The 19,856-nt window shown below is 45.7% G+C and overlaps 1 protein-coding gene across 1 annotated transcript in view; it reads left to right on the forward strand.

Moving 5' to 3' along the window:
• Positions 1–19,856, forward strand: part of CACNA1A (calcium voltage-gated channel subunit alpha1 A) — a 205,288-nt gene that overhangs the window by 100,373 nt on the left and 85,059 nt on the right. Inside the window, 4 exon segments of the mRNA XM_039882761.1 lie at positions 10,642–10,745; positions 11,873–11,988; positions 13,147–13,203; positions 14,277–14,366. Of these exon segments, the coding sequence (XP_039738695.1) occupies positions 10,642–10,745; positions 11,873–11,988; positions 13,147–13,203; positions 14,277–14,366 (367 nt within the window).

Consider the following 19,856-nt stretch of genomic DNA (forward strand, 5'->3'; position numbering starts at 1 on the left):
ACTGTGTGCCAAGAAATAGGTGATTGGGGACACCAAGTGAAGATGACAGGAAAAAATCCGCTGGTAGGGAGACAGATGTGAACAGCCAACATGATAAATAATAAAACACTCAGGAAGTAGAAGTTAGCAAATGCATAAAATGGGACATCTTGGAAGAGGTGATATTTCTACAGAGAAGAAGGGAAGAGCATTCTTGGCAGAGGGAACAGCAGCAGCTCAGCTACACAGCATGTTCAGGCCCCTTTCAGGCCACTTTCGATTTGTCTCTTTTCTTTCCCACTTGGCTTCCTAATTAAGTGCCTTTTAGAAAAAGCCTAACCCAACTAATCGGCAACGCCATCAAAGATTTATATTAGGATGTGTGTTCCAGCATTATTTGTAAAAATAGAACAAAACTGGAAGCCACTGATTAAATACCGTATGGTTCCTCCATATGATGGAGTATCATATCATCATTAAAAATCATCTGTTGAGAGAGTATTTAAGGATGTGGGGAAATGTTCACTGTATAATGATGAGTGGGGGGAATTGATTTAAAAAAAGGAATCAAGGTGACATAAACCTTATGTCTTAGTCTGCTCAGACGTTACAAAATACCATAGACTGGGTGGCTTAAACAACAGAAACCTATTTTCTCACAGTTCTGGAGGCTGGAAGTCTGAGATCAGGGTGCTAGCATGGTCCAGTCTGGTGAGGGCTCTCTTCCTGGCTTGTAGACGGCCGCCTTCTTACTGTGTCCTCACATGGCGGGGGGAGAGAGAAAGAGAGCAAGCTCTCTGGTATCTCTTGCTAGGACACTAATCCCATAATGGGATCCCCACTCTCATGACCTCATCCAATCCTTATTACCTCCCCAAAGCCTTATCTGCTAATACCATCACTTTAGGGGTTACATCTTCAACATATGAATTTGTGGGGAAGGGACACGATTCAATTCTGAAGTGTGTAAATTCGAAATATAAGTAATGAAAAAAAGACTGGAAGACACTAAGATAGCCTTTACATAGTGGGATTCAGGAATCTCTACATTCTTGATGCTTCTCTATATTGTCAAATTTAGATGACTAGCACAGTTTACCTTAAGAAACAGGAGAAATATCTAAACTTGTCTTACTGCACGTTTAGGAGGAAAAAAGATTGGTGGTCATTCTTAGACCAGGAGGTGGGAGGGAGGGCAGAAGAATGAGAATTTTCTGGGTTATCTTAATTTGCATAACCTGCCCAGAAAGAATCCACACCAAAATAAATAAATAATTGATTAATTCACTGGCCGATGTGGCAATAATAATTGTTTTAATTCTGTGGTTAAATAAACAAAATGAAGGAAGAGACAAATCTTTGCAGAGGAATTCCATTTAATACATGGAGACACTCCCCCTCCAGAAATGGAGCTTAATCTCCCCTCACTTGGAGGGTGGGCAGGATTTAGTGACGCACTTCCAAGACGCGAGTAGGGGAAGTGAGTTACCATCGTTTTTCGGTGGAGAACCCTGGCAGACACATTAACCGAGCGATGCAGGCTGACATCCCCAGTGAACGTGTGATCATGCAAACTTTGATTTGTTGTGATTGGGGGGGGGAACCTCACCTCTGCTTTTTTTCCCCACGACTCATAACCCCAGTTTAATCAGGAGCAAAATATCAGACGAACTCAGACTGGAGGGCATTCTGCAGGATACCTAGCCAGCCCTCTTCAAGACTGTGATAAATAAAGAAAGACTGAGAAGCTATCATAGACCAGAGGCACCTGAGGAGACGTGAGGACTGTGGGATCCTGGATGGGGTCTTCGAACGGAAAGGGGTTGTTAACGGAAAAACAGGAGATCCAAATAGAGTCTGGAGTTTAGTTTGTCAGTAACCTGTGAGAGAGAGATTCCTGTCCCCCATTTTACAAATAAGTCGCAGAGGTTGAGAGAGATGCCTGAGGTTGTCCAGCCGTGTAGTGGCCGTGCCAGGCTATGTGCTGATTTCCAGTTCCCTGTGCCCTGAACTGGGGGGAGGGAGAGGGAGAAAGGGAGGGAGGAAGAGGGAAAGAGTGGTTTAACTTTTAAAGGAGTCAGTTGTTTCTTAAAACTCACTAAAGTCTGGGGCAGAAAAGATGGAAGATTGGGAGGAGAGCCCACCTCAGATTTTTTTCCCCAGTTTTATTGAGATATAATTGGCATACAACATAGAAGTTTAGGGTGCATAGCATAATGACTTGACATACTTGTATTGCAAAATGACTACCACGGTAAGTTTAGTTAATCTATCACTTCGTATAGTTACCAAAAAAATTGTTTTTTTTTTCCCCTCGTGATAAGAACTCTTAGGATCCACTCTCTTAGCAACTTTCCAGTGTCCCATACGGCACTGTCAACTACAGTCACCCTGTTGTACATTCCATCCCTAGCACTTACTTATCGTATAACTGGAAGTTTGTACCTTTGACCACCTTCACCTAGTTCCCACCCCGCACCCCTGCCTCTGATAACCGCAAATCTGATCTCTTTTTCTAGGAGTTTGGTTTATTTCGATTCCACATATAAGTGAGATCATACAGTAGGTGTCTCTCTCTTTCTGGTCTATTTCACTCAGCATAATGCTCTCAGGGTCCATCCATGTTGCCACAACTTGCAGGATTTTCTTCTTTTGTATGGCTGAATAGTATCCCACTGTGTATGTGTATCAGATTTTCTTTATCCGTTCATTCATCAGTGGACACTTAAGTCGTTTCCATAGCTTGTCTGTTATGACGAATGCTGCAGTGAACACGGGGGTGCAGGTATCTTTCCCAGTTAGTATTTTTGTTTCCTTTGAATAGATTCCCAGAAGTGGAATTGCTAGGTCATAAGGTGGTTCTATTTTTAATTTTTTGAGGAACCTCCATAATTGTTTCCATGGGCTGCATCCATTTACATTCCCACCACATCCTCGCCAACACTTTGTATCTCATCCTTCTGATGGTGGCCATTTTAACAGGCATGATGTGGTACCTGATTGTTCCACCTCAGAGATTCTTCACCTTGTTGAGCCACGGACCTCTTTGTCAGTCTGACGATTTTAAAGGCATAAATTAAAGGACATGAGCTGATGGGGGAAACCAAGTGTATTGACATTGTTATCAAAATACTTTTTAAAAAACAGACTCATGATGTGGTTTGGTATTGGTTTGTATCTGGTATAGAGTTTATAACACATTGCTAACAGGACCTGGTGACAGGGCAGATAACTCCTGTAATTTCATGAGAGTGTTAAACTTAAAAGACTTTGCATGATATCTGTGAATTGTGTGTGATCTCTGTTGGTGACAGGTGTCACCGGTTCTGCCCAGACTGCTGCCATTTGCTGCCTCCCTTCGTAATGGAAGAAAATGCTCAGTTCCAGTGGAAATGTGGGGAAGTGAAGGGCTAGCTTTTTTCCATTCAGATTCACAGACTCCTTGAATTCTACCCTCAGGAGCCCCAAAGGCCCTCCCCCTACCCAACAGCTGAGACAAAGGGAATATCTCAAGTGACTTCTCCAGTTACTCTGTCTAGAAAATCTCAGAGGTGACCGTTGAGGTGATCGCTGGGGTCCTGATGATGGGATTAGTGCCTTCATAAGAAGAGACACAAGAGAACTCAGTGCGCACTCCCTCGCTCTCTCCTCCTCCTCCTCCTCCTCTTCCTCCTCCACACCTCTCTGTGGTTTTCTCTGTTCCTCTTCCTCTCTACTTCTCTTCCTCTGTTAATGTCAATTAAGAAAGCAACAAAACAGTGTTTAGTTGGTGATTATATACATATGTTCCTTGACCAGTGGTCACTAATGGTTGAAACTTATCTTTGACCTAAGCCCTTTTTCATTCATAGATGTCCTTTTTGGCCAATACCAAAACGTCAGATTTGGGAGTACTGTAGGTCACATAGTCATTCAACAAACTTCATCGAATGCCTCCTGTGTGTGCAGGCACTCTTTTAGGCACCCAATGAACAGAGGAGACAAAAGTCCCTGTTTGGGATTTTTAACACGTGATCAAGCAAAATAATTAAGAGATACACGTATTTTTATATTTATATATCTAAAGGGCAGCTAGTACCTTAAATATTTCAGGCCTGGTGGACCATGAGGTCTCTGTTGCAACTACTCAGTCTTCCGTCATATCACAATATCAACCACAGAGAAAATACATAACGAATGGGCATGGTCGTGTGACAGTAAAACTTTAATTTACAAAAACAAGTGGCTGTAGTTTGCCGACTACTGTGTTAGAGGATGCTGAAAGCTCGGGAGAAAAATAGAGGGGTTGTGGGTTGTCAAGGTGAGAGGTTGCAGTTCTACTAAGACCTGAAGGAAGTCAGGGGGAGCCATGAAGGTATGTAAGGGAAGAGAGACCCAGGTAGATGGGACCACCAGTGCAAAGGCCCTGAGGCACGAGTGAGCTTGGCATTCGTGAGACAACCCATGTGGCCGGAGGGGAGCGAGTGAGGGTGCGAGGGACCCGATGAGGCCAGGGAAGGCGGTAGGGCATCTCCTAGACCGAGAGACACTATTATGTATCATTCACACCCAAACCATTTTGAGAGCGAATGGAGAAGGGAGGACTCCAAAAATAATTACCAGGAATTGCAGGATCAATAACAGGTATAAACGGGAACATACGACATCCCTCATGGCCACTGCGGGGCTTTGTCTCTGTCATGGTCAAATCCACCCCATTTTTATCCCCTGTGCTGCGGAGTTGGGTGTTCTCCTGAGCTGAGTACTTTTTTTACATCCTCTATATTTTTTCTGAATGAACCATGCTCAAAAAATTAGAGGAAAATAAACCATAAAACAGAAGGCACTTAAGGATTTTACTGGGACTCAGCCATTAATTTGTTCGGCGAGTATCGAGCGCTTGCAAAGCGCCAAGCGCCAAGCGCCATGCTAGACCCCGGCAGTACTGGAATGAATCAGTACCTCCCTTCTCCTTTGAGGCTCTCGCCGGCCAATCATTATAAATACTAAACACTATGTAAGTGCAGCCAAGGGGTGAAGTAGGAAAAAAAATCAGTGGCAGTCCAGAATGACGGGTCTAGCCCCAGCCGTGCCATCCATACCCTGTGTGAACCAAGCAAATCATATTGTCTCTCTCAGCCTCAGTTTCCCCATCCAGTAGATATGGCAGTTCTGGGAATCAAGGCGTATTTTATCAGCTCAAACGGGTTCTACAAAAGTGACAGTGGGCGTCCTGCCAGCCTCCCCATTCCCAGGGAAACAGCCTGATCACTGGGACTTGGAATAAGTATGTTTCCCTGTCATTAGTATCATCTAAACAATCTGCCCACAGGGACCTTGAGGGTATGTATATTGACCATGCAGCCAACACTCAGTGAGCACCGACGGTGTGCTGCATGTTGTTCTGGGCACTGAGAAGCTGACATTTTAGGGAGCAAAGTACCTGTAAACAAGTAAATGCCTAAATCAAAAACATGGTTCAAAATGTGAAATGGACTGGAAAGGGAATGAGATGCCTGGCTGTGTGGCAGGGAAGAGAAGGCTTTTTGGTTGGAAAGTCCAGGAGGGCTTCTCAGAGGAGGCTCAGTGGAGCTTATGGCTGAGTGAAGAGGAAGAATCAACCAAGTCAAGATCGAGGGGAAATTGGACTTTAGGCAGAGACTCAGAGAACAAAAACAACTATCTCGTTATCATGAATTCTACTGATTTCTCCATAGAACATACAGGAGACATTCTTTTTCCCCATCTGCCTCATGAGATCTATATCATGGCCGATGAGAAAGTGACATTTGAGAAAGAAGTGAAGGAGAGAACTAAAGAGATACCCAGGAAAGCTCGGTTATGCTGCAGCGACAAATATCCTCCAGAATCTCCGTGGTTTAACAACGAGTGCTTGTCTCGCTCACACTATCTGTCCAGCGCAGGTTGGCAGAGGGAGAGAAGAGAACTTTGCTCAACATAGTCACTTGGGACCTAGCTAATGGAGCAGCCACCACGTAGAACGCTGCCAGCTGGCTGTCCCGGAGGTAAAGATAGCCCTAGAGGGTCCCACACTGACAGTTCAGTGCTCTGGTCCAAAAGGGACGCAGGCATTTCCACTCACTCCTCATTGGCCAGCACTTAGGCAGCCCTCAGCCAACCGCAGGAGGACCGGGAAGGGCCATCAGCCATATCAATAGCATTTCAGACAGCGTGACTCCTTTAAGCTTTTGGAAGGAAGACAAGACTATCTTTAGGACACATCCTTCCCAGTATTATTAATGATTTTAACAAGTGAGCAAGTTTCCCAAACCCTTCCTCATCCCTGCATCCAGACTCACGCACACCCCACCCTGAACTTCCCAAAGGGATGAGACGCAGGAGGGGAAGCTTGTGCCCTCACATTCTCCACCATCACGGAACAGCTGCGGCAGCTCCAGTCTTTCTGCTTGTGAAATATATTTCCCATCTTGCTCCCGAGCAAACCCCAGGGAAAGCCCACCTCCTACTTAAAAACGGCACCCAACCCTCTGCCAACTCTTCTCCATCAGTCGTTGGACCCACAGCATGGAATTGAATAACTGGGCTAGATTTAGAAAAAGAATAAGTGTCTCTGAAATCAGGCAGCAGAACCCCAGTCCCCAGGGAGAGAAAAGCAGACAAGGGAGGAAGGAGGAGGGAGCACAGCTTAGGATTGTGGCTGTGGGCTGTTCAGGAAGCTTAGACCTACCTCTCATTCAGCGATTCAGCAGACATTTATTGAGCACTGCCTGCATGCTTGACATTGTGCTGGGGAATGCAGCAGGGAACAGAAAGCACCGTGTTCCAGCCCCTGGTAGAACTGACATTCCAGCAAGGGAGCTGGACAGCACCTAGGAGAAATCAGTAATGTATAGAGGAGGAGAAGCGATAAGGGAAAAAATAAAGTAGGCAGTGGGATTAGAAACGAAGGATGAAAGTGTGAAGGGCCATCAGAGAAGGTAACATTTGAGCAGAGAGACCTGAAGGAGATGATGGAGGAGCCATGTGGGAATCTGGAGGAAGGGCATTTCGGGCAGAGGCAGCAGCATGTGCAAAGGCCCTGTGGTGGGACCATGCATCTGAGGTGCCATAAGGAGGCCACGTGGCTGGAGCAGAGTGATGATGGAGGGGGAGACTGAGAGGAGATGAGGGAGGGGAGGTGGAGGGGGTTGGGGGCACGTCTGCCATTTAGTAGCTCAGTGACTATCATTTTCTGTGGCTGCCACAACAAAGGACCACAACTGGGTGCCTCGGAACAACAGAAATGTAGCTTCTCACAGTCCCAGAGGCCAGGAGTCTGGAATCCAGGTGTCAGCGGGGCCACACTCCCTTAGACTCTGGGCAGAATTCTTTCTTAACTCTTCCTAGCTCCTGTCAACGCTTGGCATTCTTCGGCTCAAGGCTGTGTCCCTCCAGTCTCTTCCTTCATTGTCACATGGCCATCCTCTCCCTCGTGTATCTCTGTCTTCACCTGGCATTTTTCTCTTCCTAAGAGGACACTGGTCATATTGAATTAGGGCCTACCCTCATGACCTCATCTTAACCTGATGGCAGCTGCAAACACCGTATTTCCAAATAAGGTCACGTTCACAGGTAGTAGGGGTTAGGACCTATCACATCTTTGTGGGGGACACAATGCAACCCACAGCAGAGACCGTGGGCATGAGACTTGACCTCTCTGTGCCTCAGTTTCCCCACCCGGGAAAATGAGAAGTGGATATGTACCAACTTTTGGGATGCATGAGAGGATTAAGTGAGCTCAAGTAGATCTTGTACCTGGCACTGTGGATGTCTGTTATTATGCTGAGCAACATGTCACAGATCACCGGGTCTGCCAGGGAGCTGGGGTGTGGGCAGAGTCTGAGACAGGAAGCTGCCTCATCAACAAGGGGCCTTAGCCTCTTCTCCTCGCTCAGTCTAACCCCCACCCCACTACTCTGTTTCCACCCCAAGCCTGCTTCTCCAGAGAATTCAGACTTGTTCTTCAGTGGGCCAGGGCGGGCTTCTGTTCTTATGACTAAATTTGTTCTTCCAGAACCTTCTAGAAGCAAGGCATCAGAATTTGGGGGCTTGTTAGAACAAGGGAATGTTCTGGAGGCTGGCACATTCATTGTCCCCAGAGCCTATCTGTGTCTGTGAGGATGACTTTGTTTGATTGGTTCTCGGATTTTTTTTTTATTGTGGAGGGGATGGGGTGGTGGTGAGGTGACACACATTTATCATCTTAACCATTTTTAGGTGTCCAGTTCACTAGTATTAAGTGCATTCACATTTTCGCGCAATCATCATCACTATTCAGCTCTAGAACTTTTTCAACTTCCCAAACTGAAACTCTGCCCCCACTAAACGCTAACTTTCCATTGCCCTTGACCCAGCCCCTGGCACCCACCATTCTGCTTTTCTATCTCTATGATTCCGACTCCTTTAAGGACCTCATATAAGTGAAACCAATGGTATTTGTCCTTTTGTGACTGGTTTATTTCTCTTAACATAATGTCCTCAAGGTTTATCCATGTTGTAGCATGTATCGGAATTTCCTTCCTCTTTAAGTAAAGTTGACTTTCTTAAAAAAATAAAAATAAAAAACTTTTTTTTATTGAAGTAAAATAAACATTCAGAAAACCCCACAGATAATAAGTGAGGAGCTTGGTAGATTTTCACAAACAAAACACACCTGTTTGACCAGCATCCAGATCAGAAAACAGAACCTTCTCAGCTCCAGAACCCACCCCTCCTAGTGCCTCCATTCAAGCTGCCACCCTCTCCAAAGGGTGCCCCATCTGGACCTCAAGCATCATCAACTAGTCTTCCTATTTTTATACTTCACATAAATAGAATTGTACCTGTACACTCTTTTTCGTCTGGCTTCCTGTGCTTGGCAACTCTAAGGTTTCATGTGATGAGCGGCAGTCATTCACTGCACTGTATTCCATGTATTCATCCTAAGGATTTGGATCGCTCCCAGTTTGGGGCAATCACGAAGATCACTCTGTGAACATTCTTGCTGGTGCCTTTGGCATGTACAAGTTCACACTCCCAGGAGTGGAACTGTCAGGTGGTAGTGAAGGTGCGTGATTAACTTTAGTAGGAATTCCCAACTCATTTTTCAAAATGGTTGTTCCATGAATTATGGGTTAAATTGTGTCCCCCCAAATGAGAAATTCATATATTGAAGTCCTATAGCCCCCAATACATCAGAATGTGACCTTATTTGGAAATGGGGCCATTGCGGAAGTAATTAGTTATATTAAAATGAGGTCATTAGGGGATCTGGACAGACATGTACACAGGGAGGGCATCATGTTAAAATGAAGGCGGAGATCAGAGTGATACATCTATAAGCCAGGGGACACAAAAGATTGTCAGCAAACCCCCAGATGCCAGGAGAGAGGCCTGGCATATATCCTCCCTCACAGACCCCAGAAGGAAACAACCCTGCCAACGCCTTGAGCTTTCAGAACTGTGACATAAATTTCTGTTGTTTTAAGCCACCCAGTTTGTGGTCCTTTGTTAGCAGCCACAGGAAACGCGTACACCATGTTACTCTCCCATCAGCAGCTCGTGAGGCTTCCAGCTCCTCCGCAGACTCACCAGCACTTGGCTGTGTCAGTCTTTCTCATGTTAGCCTTTCTGCCAGGCAACAGCAGCACCGAATGTACTTTTAAAGGTGAGCTTTTAAAGCCACGTGTGGGAGACCCACATTCTGCAGATGCCACAGAGCTGGTGACTCACCAGAAGGCTCCACCTTCTCTGGCTGCTGAAGCTGAAGATTCCCCAGCACAGAAGTTAAGTCCACAGGTTCAAATCCCCTGTTCACCACTGTCTGGCTCTGCGACCTTGGGCTGACAAGTTTGTCTTTCTGGGCCACAGAAACTCCTCAGTTGTAAAATGGGCATGTTGATAACAGGGGTATTATGAGGATCAAATGATTAAATGAGCTAATATAGATAATGTGCTTAGAAGACTTCCCGGCACACAGTGAGTACTCTGCAAGAGCTGGGTTTTCTCTCTTTCTCTCTCTCCATCTCTCTTTCCTTCTCTTTCCTCCCCACCTTGATTTTCTTCCCCTCTTCTTGCTTCCTTCTTGCCACAGTGTTCTGTTCACCACATCAAAGTATAGTGTTCTATATGTGGACTTCTCCCTCACTGAAAATTGAGCTGGGAACTTCTGGGGATTTTTCGTGGTTGATATTGAGGCAGCAGAAAAGAGAGGAGGGAGACACTTGAGGAAAGGCTCACAGCCCTGCTTTCTGGCTCAGTGACTTAAGCTAGTCCTCAGACCCTGCCATCGTGCACCTCCTCTAAGGGAAGGGTGTGACTGTCGAGGAGAAGGGAGGGAACCAGGGGTTCATGTCTTCATTTCGTTGGGCTTTGCTTTTTTCCTTCTCCTCCTGGAGTCTGGTCTGGGACGCTCTCCTGAATGTCCCATTGGTTCCCGGGTCCTGTGAGGACTACATGGTTAAGAGGGGCTTTTTCCTTCTAATGGTACTTCTAGGTTTCCCCCACTGGTTGATCCCGTGCTCCATTTCCCTCTCTGGGCTGCCAGAGCTCCAGGACTCCGCAGGTCAAGGACATTAGGGAAACAGAGCCCCAGAAGAACCAGGACTCCTCCTCCCCCAATCGGTCAGGTCAGACCTGCGACCCACCCAGTGCTCACCTGCCTTCCCTCCTCGCCTCTCACAGAGCAACGATGCCTCAGGGAACACTTGGAACTGGTTGTACTTCATCCCTCTCATCATCATTGGCTCCTTTTTTATGCTGAACCTCGTGCTGGGTGTGCTGTCAGGGTAAGTCTTTGCCACTCCCCAATTCCACTCTCCCTTTCCATCTTCTTACCAGGAGGAGGCCATCGAAGCTTTGTTTTCATTCTCCAGGCAGAGAACAGACCTCTTGCCTTGCCTTGGGTTGGCTAGACCATTATTAGCAAGCCATGTACAGCTGTGTAGGTTGTGTACTGCTGGGGGACCCAGGGAAGGGACTCATGGCAGCTGAAATCCATCCAGCCTAGACTCAGCACACTGTGCCCCTGCTATTGACCTACCTCTGCCCAGGGAAGGGAGAGCTTCTTTCCAATTCTGACTTCTCATTCAGAAGGTTTTCCCAAATTTTTCAGCCCCGCAATCCACCACACAATAAAATTCTATAGAACTTTACTTTCTGTAATTTACATTCAAAAAACCAATAGGTTTGGTTCTCCCCCCACCCCCCGTCCTGTTTTCCGAATATAAAATTATAGCCTACAATCAAATATGCATTTTTATGACACACATCATTCCCACTCCCCAGGATTGATTTTTTGGCTTAATCATAAATGAGTTTCATTTTTCTTACCAATGAGATGTCTAGGGACTGGGATGGTGGCTTTATGGTGCCATCGGATTTCTACTCCGACATCGTTCTCAGAGTAGAAGGATGCCTTTCGATCTTATGGATGCCTCATGGTCTCAAGATGGTTGCCTCACACTCACAAGGTGGCCGTCCCACATTCCAAACAGAAAGAGGAAGGAGGGAAACAGGAAAGGGTGGGGCCTATGTCAGGGAAGTGTGGCTGCTGCAGAACCCTTCAGCGTGTGTCTCATTGGCCTAGCCTAAAACAGGGCTGAAAATATTCCGTGGCGAGGAGCACCGAGAATGAGAAAGGGGTATGCAGCTAGCAGTGGTTGGCATGGCGTGCTTTATGGTTTAGCTTTTTTCTCTATCTGAGTGCAGTTGTTGGGAAATGTTGGAAGCTGTCAGAGATACCCACTCCTAGAATATTCTTATTTTCTCCCAGAAGACCCGATAACACTTGTTGAAATCTCTCGCCCCTCCGGAACTTCTGAAACCTCACATACACACACATATCCCAACTCCCTGAAATTTATTGAGCAGCCAGGCCTCTCATTTTTGTGCTTTTTCTTGTGTGCTTCTGCAGAGAGTTTGCCAAAGAAAGAGAGCGGGTGGAAAACCGGCGGGCTTTTCTGAAGCTGAGGCGGCAGCAACAGATCGAACGAGAGCTCAATGGGTACATGGAGTGGATCTCAAAAGCAGGTGAGGCCCTTTCATCCTGGGGCCCAAGAACTGACATCCCAGGCCACAGGGCACACAGAGTCATGCATGCAGTTCAGAGACATATGAGCCAGAGGGTTGTGATGGGAGGAGGAAGAGGGCCGAACTGGTAGTCTCCATGTTTAGCAACAAGGATCCAGAGCATGATAGTAAAACCTCTGGGATAAAGCCAGAATAGGACAGTGCATAATGGATATGAGCTCCAAAACCACGCTCTGATTTACATCCCAGCTCTGCCGCCTCCTAGCAATGCACCTCGCCTCCCTGTGCCTCAGTTTCCTCAACTGTCAACCAGAGATAATGATAGTACCTACCTCATCAGGTTGTTTGGGAATCCAGTGAGATAACCCAAGCTAAGGCACTTAAGAAGAGCAGTACCTGACATACAGTGAACACATGTTTCTTTGTTCAGCCATTCAGCAAACACTTAGGTGGCACCCACTGTGTGCCAGGCACTGTTCTGGGAATAGCAGTGAACAAAACAAACCAAATCCCAGCCCACAGGGCTCAGATATCCTAGTGAGACAGACAGAAAATAAACAAATACACATAATGTTGGGTGCTGCCAAATGCTGAGAAGAAAAATGAAGCAGGATAAATTTAAAATATTTTTAATTAAAAATAAAGCAGGGAGTGAGGCAGACAACGGTCAGAGGAGGTGGAATGAGCAGAGAGATTCTCTCTTGAGAAGGCGACGTCTGGGCAGAGACCTGAAGGAAGCGTGTGGATGTCTAGGGGAGGGCACTCCAGGCTGCACAAAGGCCCTGAAGTAGGAGCAGAGTTGAGTCATAGCAAGGAAGCCAGTGTGGCCGGAGCCGAGTGAGTGGGGGAGAGAGTGGAGGAGAGGAAGGCAGCGAGGTGACGGGGGCTGGATCAGGCAAAACCGTATAGGCTGTAGTAAGGATGCTGGTTTTTATTTTGAGGGAGGTGGGAATAATTTTGCTCTTTCTACTGCAGCTGAAGAGGGGCTGGGAGTCAGAAATAACTGAGCAGCACATTTCTGGCTGATTGAGCTGTCGCCATCAGCAAGGGGAGAGTGGGAGTGGCCAGGTGGACCCTTCTCCTTTCTAGTCCAAGGGAACTCGTCCCCAGGGGAGCCCTCCGGACACTAGAGCTTAACTTTGTGCTCTTCCTCCTCAGAAGAGGTGATCCTCGCCGAGGATGAAACCGACGGGGAGCAGAGGCACCCCTTTGATGGTAACTGTCCTGAACCTGGCTCGGGGGAGGGTCCTAGGACAGAAGGGAAGCTAGGCCGCTTGGTCCAAAGGGCCTCCAGGGGATGGATGTTCAGGGCCCAGGTGATGCCAAGAACAAACACGAGACCGGATCAGGCTCAGGAGACATGGAGAATGGCAGGAATCCGCCTCCTCGAGGTGTTTCTGGATCTTGGCACAGAGTTTGAATCTTCCGACCTGCCCTTTCCGCCCTAACCGTGTGCCCAGCGTCTTCTGCTTTGTGCCTGTTTTTCTCATCTGCAAAATGGGCATGACCGTAATAGTACCCACTTTGCTGGGTTGTTTATGAGGGTTACGTTAATTCTTGCAAATGCCCAGAACAGTGCCTGGCTCACGGTCGGCACCCTTTGTGTTTGCTAAATTAAGAAAATCAATCATCATAATTTAACCAATAATCCAGCTTACTGTTAAGGACGGTTGGCTTACGTGTCAGAAATGTGACTAGACGGAACAAACAATAGGTTTTGATTAAAAATATCAGAAGTGAGGAGGAAATAAAGGAGCTGGAACTCCATCTCCACAGGTTACTATTTGGGGGGAGGGGAAGAGATTACCCACAGGGTAATCACTTTATTGGAAATGGAAATGGTGGCTCAGCTCATTGTCCCCTGGAAAGCTCTTGGGGGAGCGGAGACTAAATCCTGAGGACAGGCGTCCACGGTCCCAGCCTGCCTAGCAAGTACGCTGAAGTCAAGGGGTGGACGATCTTCACAGGCATCATGGTTCCAGAGTCCAGTCCCAGGGCTCCCAGAGGAGAAACGGTGGCTGAGATCCCAGACTTAGATTGAATGGACTCTATTCTCGTCTTTTCGATTTGGGCCAAGTCCTGTGACCTCCCTGAGCCCCCAGTCTGCACATCTGTAAAGTGGATGTAATGTTACTTTCCATCAAACTGGATTGCCATAAGGGTTAAATCTGATGACACATAGAATGTCCCTGACAGAGCTCCTGGCCCCCAGGACACACCTGGTCGGTACCATTGTTGTCGCAAAAAGGGTCACATCTTTTTCTCTTGCTATGTTTCCATTGTTGGAGCTCTGCGGAGAGCCACCATAAAGAAAAGCAAGACAGACCTGCTCAACCCCGAGGAGGCCGAGAGTCAGCTCGCCGATATCGCCTCTGTGGGTGAGTCTCTCCTTCTGTGTGTCACCAATGTCCGAGAGGTAAGAGCAGAAGGCTCGAGCACCAGGTTGCCAGGATTTGGGTCTCAGCTCTGTCCCTTTGCATCTGTGTATCCTGGGCAGATGACATGATCATGGGAATGTCTTCTAATATTGTTGTGAAGATTAAGCTAAATAATCCACAGAAAGCATTTAGAACAGCATCTGGCCGAGAATAAGCTCCCAACAATGTTGCCTGACATTTTTCATTCATTATTCATGAATAATATTATTATTCAACAGGACTCATTGAAGGGCTGCTCTTATTAGGTGCCCAGTTGTGAGCAAGACAGAGACCACATCCCTACCCATGTGGAGCTTGCCATTCAGTGCAAGAAATAGATATTAAACAGTCACACAAACCTGTCGTGATAAGGGCACTGCAGAGGAGATGTGCTGGCCTTGGCCTGCTCTGGAGAGTGGGTGAAGTCAGGGAAGTCTTCTCAGAAGAGATGACATTGAAGCTGAGAACCGAAGGCTGGGTAGTTGCTCACCATGGCAGTGAAAGCAGAGAGAACCGTGTAGAAGATTGTGCTCAGACTATTGCTCTTGGTCATCGCAAAGGGCAGTTTGAAGTGGGAGACACGTACCCTTTACCTGCTCACCGTATCTTGAGACTGTGTTGCTTTTGACCTTCTCCAAGGAGAATGTCTTATTTTTTGAACTGAGTTTTTAAAAATTCCAAGGCTGAAAGCGATGGTGGGGGAACATCCAGGTAGAGGAGACCGCTCAAGACTCAGAAGGGAGAAGACATTTAGGCCGATCGGGGACTTGTGTGACTAGAGCAGGGAGGAGGAAAGGATCGGAGAGAGAGGGAGGGAGGGAAGAAGAAAGAAAGAGAGCAAAGGAAGGAGAGAAGGGGAAGGAGAAGGGAGGGAAGAAGGAAACGAAGGAAGGAATTAAATATTTACACATGTTTCTAATCCACAGGCACCAACTATTTTATACTCTGCTTTTTTCACTCAACCCAAGTTAATCACCCAACTACTGAGTTTCTACATAATTTCCATCACGGTCCCCATACTCCGTAAGGGTGGCTACTCTAGATTTGCTCAGCTATGGCTCTATTATGTGGCATTTGAGCTGTTTCCAATATTTGCTCTTACGAGGAGCACTGCTGTGAACATTTATGTACCATTATTCCCCCCACCCTTTGGGCGTGTTTCCTTGGGGATAATTATAGGATCAAAGATATTAACAGCTTTTCAACTCATTATTCACTGAACCCTCATGAGTTTCAAAAACACTGAACCCATTTATAAACCTGCCAAGCACGCATACATTCACGGATTTCCCCCCCTGTCCATTGTGTATTACCCATTTCCCTTCCTTTACCAATGAAGTCGGTTTGTAATGATCCCTTAAAGTTTGTTTTCATTTGCATTTTTAACTTCTAGCCAAAACACACTCTTTTCCTTGTAATGATGAACTAGTCCTGTTTTTACTTGTGGGTACATCTGTTTCTCTCCTTCTAGCAAGTTCAAAGATTATAGCGCTCCATCAGTGCTCCGTGCATTTGATTAATTATGTCTCTCCTACGTGTTTTCCCAATGAGGTTGCTTCCACTTTTTAAAATTTGTTATATTTTGAGAGGCAAACATTTTTGTCCATACCACATTTGTTAAATACGAGGCACTGAAAAAAATTGGGGAACCCAAGTCAGGATCTCCTCCATGAATGAGATTGAATACCTGCTCTTAATTAACAGGGAGAGACGATTTTTCATTAATCATTCGAGAAAAGATGAAAAAGTAATACTAACTAACGTCAGCAAAGATGTGGCGAATGAGCATTGTCATATGCTATTGGCAGGAGGAGTGTTAATTTGCAGTGTTTCTCATGTACGGTTTGGCGTTATTTAATTCTAGATGTTTATATTCTTTGACCTGGCATTTCTACTTCGAAGCATTTCTTCGCATGTGCAAAAATATCCCTGCGAAGCCTCCTTTCAACAGCATTGTTTCTGACATTCAAAAAATTAAAAACCAGAAACAACGCATGTGCCCCAAAATGGGAAGACAGTTAAAGAAATGCTATGTAGCATTTACATACTATGGAATACTGTGCAGCCAGGAAAATATCGAGGTTGCTACTGGCATGGAAAGATGTTTGAAATATATTTTTCAGTAAAAAAAGTAAGTCACACAACTTATGTAAAAGGTATGCTCTATTTTTAAACAATATTAAAGAGTGTATCGACATAAGAAACGTCCATGCCCATAGAGAATTTTTACAGAAGATTATTTGAGCCAAACTGATGATGGTACCAGAAAGCAAGATCTCACATGCTCCAGAGAGTAGCAATTTGCAGCTTCTTATTTGCATTTGGGATTAAGGAGGGGGCATAAGGAAGATTACATGAAGGCGGGGGAAAGCAAGGAGGGGATTGGATTACGAGATAATTAACAAGATTATGTGCTCCCTTGAGGGTGGTTATGCCTCTGAGGGGTCTGAAAAAGAGGCATTTCAAAGGTGTGTTAACCTAGATGCATAAGAACAACAGACAGGGCTTGCTTAAGGCAGAGTAAACCTTTTATTAAAGGAGTTATGTGCCTGGGGTGTGACTCCTGACCATAAATTCCAGTTAGGCATTTATGATCGGATCACCCCGTGAGTTAAATTTATTACAGCGCCCCCTTTTCATCCACAGTATAAGAGGTACTCGAAGATACAGAAACTGGAGGATTGCAAGGGATTTTCATGTTTTACGTGATATTTTTCTGGAAGGTATGAATTAGTGACATGTTACTTTTGAAATCAGAAAAGTAATCAGATAAGTTTAAAGTTACTTAGAAGCAACAGAGACTAATTATAAGGAATCTCATGGCTGTGCAGAGCAGGGAGGAATTTGGCGGAAAAGCAAAGACAGCTTTGTGAAGGAGGCATTTTTAAACTAGTCTTCACGTGGAATGAGAGTATATTCATTCTCTAGGGTCAGTATAATAACATAGTGCAGACTGAGTGATTAAACAACAGATATTTATTTTCTCACAGTTCTGGAGGCTGGAAGTTTGAGGTTAAGGTGTCAATAGGGTTGGTTTGTTCTGAGGCCTCGCTCCTTGGCTTGTAGACATCTCCCTGCGTCTTTACAAAGTCTTCCCTCTGTGTGTCTGTGTCCTAAGCCCCACTTCTTATAAGGACGCCAGTCATACTAGATTAGAGCCCAAAGTAATGACCTCGTTTTCATTTAATTACCTCTTCAAAGGCCTTGTCTCCAAATACATCACATTTTGAGGTCACGGGGGTTAAGACTTCAACATGTGGATTTGGTGGGACACAGTTCAGCTCGTAACATGGGGGCGATTGTCTCCTGTGTGTCTCTGTCTGCTCCTCTTACAAGGACACTAGCCGTTGAGTTTAGGGCCCACTTGAATCGAGTCTGACCTCATCGTAACTTGATGACACCCGCAAAACACGGGTTTGTCTACGGGAGTCCTTCTCTTGAATTTGAGGCTGACATAAGAAAACTTGCTGCTGGAGAACCCAGGTTCCAGGCTGGTGTTTGATAAACATGTGATCAAAGGACCACAAGAAACTGAAATAGGAAGCTGTCAGACTGAATAAGAGCTGACGGTGTCCTACAGCACCTCTGTTAAGAAAGCAGGTGACTTTCAGCTTTCTTCATGGACCTAAAACGCAGGCCAGTGGCTTGGTCTCCTGGGACCATTTGCTACAGGCAAACCCACCAAAATCTAGTTCCTCTGCCTGGTAGTTCAGAAATGCACAGGAAGTGGCCCCCACTCTGGGTGATTTCCTAAACCACCCAGAAAGAGACTTCTAGAATTCTAGGGTTCTGAGAAGGAAACACCTTTACCTTTATTCGTTTATGTAAAATAATAGTAATAATAATCATAAGAAGAAGAAGAAGTTTCAAAATAAGGCAGGAATTGTGAGGTGTTTCTCCTCACAGTCTTACATAACCAGTGATTTTAACGCAATGTCAAATCAGTTGATAAATACATTATAAAGTGATTTCATAACTTATTACTGAAATATGGAACTGGAGTCATTTATAGGAAAAGTTGAGCCGTGAATGGAAGCTGCAGTCACACACAGCACCATTGCTTTAGGAAAATCGGATTCCATTTAGATGATTTGAAGGATGTGAGTTCCATGTGGACTGTATTCGTTTCCTCGGGCTGTCGGCACAAGGTACCGTCAACTGGGCAACTTAAAACAACAGAAATGCATTCTCTCACAGTTTTGGAGGCCAGCAGTCCAAACTGAAATCAAGGTGTGGACAGGACTGCGCTGGCCCTGAGGGTCCTAGGGGAGAATCTGTCCCATGCTCTTCTCTCAGCTCCTGGGGTTATCAGGAATCCTTGGCGATCTCTCGTTTGTACATGCATCCTCCAGGCTCTGCCTCTGTCGTCACACGGTCTTCTCCTGTGTGTCTCTGTCTGCTCCTCTTATAAGGACACTAGCCGTTGGGTTTAGGGCCCACTCTAATCGAGTCTGACCTCATCGTAACTCGATGACGGCCGCAAAGACCCTCCTTCACATCCACAGGTCCCAGCGGTTGGGACTTCAGCACATCCCTTTGAGGGACACAGTTCAACCCACAACTTGGGCGGCACCTATTTCAATTTACAGAGAATTTTAAGGGCATCTGAATTGCCAAAAATCCCCAGGTTAAGCCTTGATGGTGACATACTGCTATCCTCACCATGGAACATTCCAGACTGGTGCTGGCCTCCTCTGGCTCTTGACCCCTTGAATGGGGCTGCTCTGGACTGAGATGTACCTCATAATAACATATCGGATTTGGAAAACTTAGTACCCCAAAAAAGAGTGTAAAAATTTTTTTAAATATATTTTATATTGATTCCATGTTGAAATGTAATATTTTGGAAATACTGGGTTTCATAAAGTATCTTGTTAAAAATTATTTTTAAAATCTAAGGGTTGCCTGCAATTACAATTCCAGACCGCAGAGAAACATTAGAGACAAAAATATATAGAAAAAGGGAGTGTGGATCAAAGGGAATATGAAATGCAATAAATAGAGATGGTAGTGCGCAGCTAATAGGGGAGATTGGCACATAGTAGGTGTTCAATTAATATTTACGTCCCTCTCCCTTCCCAATGAGCAGTATGCCTGTTGCAGGTCTAGTGATCAGGAAAGACTTCCTCGATGAGTTGGCATGTAGACTGGGTCTTGATATCAGCTCTTGGGGTTCAATACGAGATTTTATGCCCAATAACCATAATATGCATTAATAACACATCATGCTAATGTGTATTAACTATTAACCTACTGATTCCTCCCAACAGCCCTGTGAGGTGGAATGTGTAGTTGATTTACAGATGGAGGTACAGAGTCCCAAGATGCAAGGTGACTTGCCCAGGGTCACTCACTGGTTGATGATAAAGCCAGGAGCCAGGTTTTCAATGTATTTCTAGCAGAAATAGGGGTTGGGGAAGCTCCTGCCCACTGTGAGATTGAGCTCTCCCT

The sequence above is a fragment of the Pteropus medius genome, unplaced genomic scaffold, assembly GCF_902729225.1.
Source record: "Pteropus medius unplaced genomic scaffold, Ma_sr-lr_union100, whole genome shotgun sequence".
Classification (NCBI taxonomy): domain Eukaryota; kingdom Metazoa; phylum Chordata; class Mammalia; order Chiroptera; family Pteropodidae; genus Pteropus; species Pteropus medius.